The 6,099-nt window shown below is 51.8% G+C and overlaps 2 protein-coding genes across 2 annotated transcripts; both read right to left on the bottom strand.

The window, feature by feature from the left end:
- Positions 1-180, bottom strand: BO79DRAFT_162203 (uncharacterized protein; the record flags this gene model as incomplete). The annotated part of the gene is made up of 1 exon (XM_025679062.1): positions 1-180. One exon carries the CDS (start codon positions 178-180, stop codon positions 1-3), a length of 180 nt encoding a protein of 59 aa, XP_025533761.1.
- A 490-nt stretch (positions 181-670) lies between these two features.
- Positions 671-4,250, bottom strand: BO79DRAFT_222999 (uncharacterized protein; the record flags this gene model as incomplete). The annotated part of the gene is made up of 3 exons (XM_025683582.1): positions 671-1,437; positions 1,529-3,412; positions 3,461-4,250. The coding sequence occupies 3 exons, from the start codon at positions 4,248-4,250 to the stop codon at positions 671-673; spliced, it is 3,441 nt and encodes a 1,146-aa protein (XP_025533760.1).
- Positions 4,251-6,099: the final 1,849 nt, after the last annotated feature.

Raw genomic sequence — 6,099 nt, 5'->3', positions numbered from 1 at the left:
TTACAACGGAAGTACCCGCGAAGGGTCTTGGAGAAAGCGTCTACGGTATGCGGCTATTTCCGTGGCCACTGTGTTAAAATCTTTCACCTTGTCGCGTCGCATGTCGTTGATGATTTGTTTCAGCCCGGCAATGTATTCATCCTTCTCTTCGGGTGTCTTGCCTTCTCGAAGAGATCCCATCTGGACGAGGATCTTGTCATCTGTGGCAGTTAACAAGCCTGGCTGTCAGCATCCGCACAGCGAAGGGAAGAACAACTGAGCAAAAGACATGGAATAAGACGCTTAACGAGAAGGGGATTGAAGGCGCGAGACTGAAAGGAGACACGACAGGAAAAAGGAGGTCCAGGGAGACAATGGCCAAAGGTCATATGGGAAAATGTTGCAAATAATGGTTCAGATCTGTCGACGCACCGCTGAGAGTCATATCACGAAAGTGTTGGAATTCACACGACCGGTCATTGCATACTCCCCCTGAAGATTCAAATGGACAGAGATATCTCATAGGGTCGATGTTGTGGCTATATGTTAGAGAACGATAGCCACCCGAAACATTCTCAGTGAAGTTTGGGTGGTAGCGGTAAGCCTTGAAATTCTTCAGCGGACTAACGTAAGGTGAGAATTTTGGCTCAGACTGCTCTGGTACCCGTGGATTCTAGATATCCTGTCAGCATCACACCTTAGGCGGAATTGAGGTGCACCGCACATCCAGAATGCCAACCTGAGCATAAGCACTTGGTTGTTGGTTATCCCATTCCTGAACCTTTCTCGTTAGTGGCTCGTCAGCCTGTCTCGTCTCATCTGCGGTGGAGACCTCAAGGGAGTCAACAGGATCGGGAGATGCAGGGCTGAAAGGTGGGGAGTAGCTGGAATCAGCGGGGCTAGCTGTCTCTTCTGGCTCAGGAGGCTCGTACGCATCTGAGACGGAAGATTCACGGGAGGCTTGGCCTTCGTCCTCGATGATTTGTTCATCGGCAACCTGCTCAGAAGGTAGCTCCGCCCGTGGCTCCGCATCTAGGGTTCGCGGGCGCTCGGGAAGATCATGATGAATGCCTGCCTCTGCCTCAATTGGCTCCGGTTGTCCATCTTCAGCGGGTCCGCCTGACTCCAACGGGGTGTTCGTCTCTGGAGCGGGTGTATGAGCTGGAAGCTCCTCTTCGTCAAGAGACTCATCACTAGAGCTGTCGCTAGACTCATCCATTGCCGAACCCGTGGAATCAGAACTGGAAACCTCTCCGGAAGACTCGCTAACGTCATCCATCACCTTGTCATCAGGTACAATGTTAGACCCGTTGCCGGAATCAGGTTCGGGAACTTCTTCAGATACGACGGATTGATGGGACGGCTCCTCATCTTCGGGTTCTTTGTTGACGGGTAAACCGGCGTGAGTGGAATCAGAAATTGCATGTTCAATCTCGGAACCTTTTTGTTGGTCTGCGGCTAAAAAGCATAGACAAAGCGTGTCAGTTGGATACTGTCAAACGAAACTACCAAGGCAAAAAATATCGGCGAGTATTCTTGATGGCCATACCTTCAAGCTCGGGCGTATATTCCTTGGCTTCCTTATTTTCCTTATCTTCCTTTTCATGTGCGCGGCGTATCGCAGCCTCCACATCATCGAAGGTTAGCCCATTAAGCTCCACGTTGAGGTTGTTCAACTCATCCAAGAGCTGCTGCCGGCCTTCACGCCCTTTGGTAATTTCGGACACTAGCCTGGCTTCTTCCTCATTGACCTCAGCCAACTTCGCCTCGGACTTATTTATCTCGGCATCTAGCGCAGGAATACCGACTTCGATTTCCTGTTTGCGCAATAATTTGACCTTGATACTCTCCACTTGGGTCAGATCAATGTTGGCAGGGGTCTTATTCTCCTCCTCAGCTTCCACAGGGAGTTTCGGTGTTTCGCTGACGTCGGTAGGTGAGAGTTTGTCCGTAGGAGGTGAAGGTTCCGGAACGTCTGATGGGCGAGGTGATTGTGTACGGCTGGCTGCCAGCTTTGCTTTCTTCCGCTCTTCTAGTTCGGCAATTCGCTTGTGCATAGCTTTGATCTCCAGGTCCTTTCTTCGAAGATGCTCCTGATGCTCCTGATCATTGTTCCTCAGGCTCTGTGGGGTAGCCGAGGCAGAAAACCCTTGACTAGATGCAGTTGCCGGCCGTTGAGGAAGAATATCGACGGTTGGTGTGTAAGTACGAAGCAAGCCCTCCACATCTTGCATTTCCTTGCCGGCTGGCAGGTCCACATCCATGTTGTCGTGCTCATCATCGCCGTAGAACTCGTCATCATCGCTGATATCAATGACGAGTCTCTGAGCCTCAGGATAGGCATAACTGCCGCCGTTATTGAAGGTCTTCTTCGGGATCGGGACAGGTTCGTCAAAATCAGATGCTCGAGGACGTTTGCGCTGATTAACACGGGTTTGTGACACCGCATCAGTAGCACCCTGAGCACCGGAAACAGGAGTCTGTACATTCTCCGGCTCTTGCTCCGTCATGAAGAGCCCAGGTATACGGGCCGAAGAATTGGGCTCAGGATCAGGAGGGCGTTCTGGCAATGGATGCTGGATTGGCATCGGGGTCGAAGTCGACAATAATTCAGTACCGGAGTTAATCGATGGTTGGGATTTCTCGGGAGGCACCGAATTCGACTGCGATTTTTGACCGTTCCTCATCAAGCCCTGTTTCTTGAGCAGTTCAATCCGCTGCCGGGCCAACTCAGTCTGAGCCTTGTTCTTTTCCTTGACACGAGTCTCCTTTTCCTTTATCGAGTCCTGGGAGGAAATAGCCGCATTCTTGTCAGCATTCGGCAGAACCGAATCTTCGGACGCACTAGATTCCTTGGTCGCCTGCACTTGAACTTGTCCAGGCGCCCCGGAACCCTTTGCAGCCTTTGCAGCAAGCATACGAGCAATAACCTCCTTCCGCTCCATGGGTTTCGTGGTATCCGGTGGCAATTCGGTAGATTTGGATTGCGATGCCGAACTTTGATCCGCATCTGACTTGAGAACTGAGCTTCCTTGCTCTGGTTCCCCGGACTGGCTAGTCGACGAACGGTCGGATTCCAAGGAGGTTGCACTGGATGGAGGTGTTGAGACGCCCTGTACCGGAGTGGCAATCTTGATTCCAACTTCTTCATAGAGTTGACGAAGGATAACCGGGTTAATTCCTTCCCCGACAAATTCGGCATATCGAATGTTGTGAGGCGCCAAGCTCAGAAGTGCCCCCTGTGCCTGGACGCGAAGTTGTGCCAATGACCTACCGCTGCCGGGTATTGACTGCGGGTCAGTTGAAGCTGCGCTGCTCACTCCTTTATTGGGGTCCGCTTCATATTGCGGGAATGACGAAGTTGGCACTTCTGGTTCTGGTGCGGTGTCCGAAACAGGTGGCTCAGTAGAGATGGGAGGAGCAGGATTATAGGCTGCAGGAAGTCAGTAACCGGACCGTTCATAATGCGGGAATAACATACGTGACCCACTGCTTCTGGACGATAGGCGAGTTTCTGGTGCAGCCCCGCCTCTATCCATCTCCGAATATCCTGGCGCTGAGCCTACGGTGGCCATCGCCAACAAGTGAGAGTTATGTGAATTATGACTACCAGTGCCATTCGGCTTCACTGTCCGATCGCTTTCCATGAAATCGTTGTTACCGTCCATAGCTCGAGCCATCTGAGTATCGTAGCTATGTCCTGACCCCTGTCCCGGGTTCAAATTATGTGGCCTAGGCTGCGTCGACGAAGATTCTTCACGATCTGTGAGCTCGCCTTCCTCTCGGTCTGGGTCTGACTCCGAGTTGGCAGCAGTGGCAGGCTGAGGACCCGGCGGAGTAGGGATGGAATTATTCATCTGGTAGTCGCTAGTTGCATGACGAACCGGTTCATAACCGTGAACCGGTGGTACAGGAATCGAGGGGTATCGTAACGGTGGCATCTGTAGTGGTGGAAAGGGAGGGTGAGGGAACTGAGTGGAAGGAAAAGGCGGCATGAAAGTGAATGGAGGCGGCGGTACTAAGGGACCAGCGGCGCTCGGGACCCCTAATCCCGGTAGACGTGTGTTTGCGTTGTAGGTGTCGGTATTATAATCAAACGGACGGGTAGCACCATCCTGCGCGTGTTGAGGGACGGGCGAAGGATTTTGGCCAAAGCCTAGATTAGGAGGAAACAAGGATGGCATGGCGGTCGAGGAAGACGGATCTGATGGAGGCCACTGAGGTGTATAATTTGGTCCCACAAATGACGGTGTCGGTGGATAATTAGACATGATTGGGGAAGAGCGACCGCGTGCGCGCTTGCAAGGTGAGTATAATGTCTGCGTCCAGTAAGCAAAAAACGCTAGCTCGTCACATCTAAAGCGAGTGCTTAGGCATCCCACATCGTTTCAAGCTAAAATGAGCAGGAACCAAGTCAAAAGTCATAAGACTAGAACAAAATGGATAGAATCAGTAACCACAACACTCTGCTATACATGAGGTCGGGCGCGTTGGTGAATATATGTGGATGAGGCAGCTCTGCACCTGCCGAGCAGATATCAACGGAGAGCGAAGATGCGAACGCGACGTGAGGATGGTGAGATGAGCTGGAGATTTGGAGGAACGGAGCACAAGAACGTGAAGCGACAAGCAAAACGGGGAAACGACCGACCAACCCGGAAAAGATCGAGTTTCGTGCCGCGGGTCTCCACGTGACGGGTGCACGACCGATCCGGCCTAGCGCATGATCGGCGCCCGCAGCCTGAGGAACGGCGGATGTAAACAAACAGCGGAACCCGAAGGGGCCCCAGAGGGAGCAGGTGGTCAGTGGGTGACTGTCATTCTGCACCTCCCGCTGCTTGGTATGCTGCAGCTTCATTTAATATACACCTGCCCAACCTTTCCTTACCTTCTTCTTCCCTTGTCTTTGAATCGTTACTCTTTCCCTGGCCACTTCAGTTGGCCTGGATGCTTCGTTGCAGCATCATCCGAGGGCTCATTGCTTGAGTCTCCATTACTCTCATAGATATTTGTTATGATTACGACCTTCTCACTGAATAATGATCCATTGACCTTAACGAAGATATGCTTCCATCACAGTTAAATGGCTCCCCTAAGCGGGCCAATCCTTTCAGCCGCGCATCGCCGTCACCGACTCCCTCCCCGACTCAGCAGACAAGAGGTATTCGCCCCAAGTCGGCCGTTGTTACATCCACCAGTAAATTCGAAGAGGCCCGAGGCCATTTTCGAAACTCTGCTTCCATCTCACAGTCACCAGCTCCGTTGGTGGCACGGACAACGCATCGCCCGAGATCGAGCTCAATAAGGAATGATGTTTCGTCCGGAACCTTTGCGCCCGAATTCATCAAGTCGGAGGAGCTACGCAGGGGTGCGGATCAGATCCGAGGACAAGAGGGCGACAATGACTTCTCCGGCAACAAGTATGTCTGGCTGCGCGATCCCGAAAAAGCATTCGTGCGTGGGCTAGTTCTCGAAGAGCAAGATGGTGGCCGAATGCTAGTCCAGACCGACAATGGAGAGGTATAATCACCCAATGGCACCGAAGTCTGAGCTAGAGGAGCTTACGGATAAACACAGCAAAGGGAGGTCGACGCTGACCAGGTCGACAAAGTGAATCCGGCAAAGTTTGATAAAGCAGATGATATGGCTGAACTCACACATCTGAATGAAGCCTCAGTGGTTCACAACCTGCACACACGATATCAAGCCGATCTTATTTACGTGAGTTATATTGATATGCTGACGAAATGATAGTTTTTAGAGCTAATTCTTGTCGCACACAGACTTACTCGGGACTCTTCCTCGTTACTGTGAACCCATATTGCCCGTTGCCAATCTACACAAACGAGTATGTGAAGATGTACAAGGGTCGTAACAGAGAAGAAAGCCGTCCCCACATCTTTGCTATGGCTGATGAGGCTTTTCGAAACCTGGTCGAAGAAGGAGAGAATCAGAGCATTCTCGTGACGTAAGTCTACTGAAAGGCTGGCCACAAACCCAAGACACTAATGCAACTGTGAAGAGGAGAGTCGGGTGCAGGTAAAACCGAGAACACCAAGAAGGTTATACAATACCTTGCAGCTGTTGCAACAACCGACACCCCTTACGCTCGATCTGGGA

Source organism: Aspergillus costaricaensis, assembly GCF_003184835.1.
Source record: "Aspergillus costaricaensis CBS 115574 unplaced genomic scaffold BO79scaffold_70, whole genome shotgun sequence".
NCBI lineage: Eukaryota > Fungi > Ascomycota > Eurotiomycetes > Eurotiales > Aspergillaceae > Aspergillus > Aspergillus costaricensis.
Note: the sequence above shows the minus strand (reverse complement) of the source record. Positions and strands in the feature narration are given on the sequence as shown.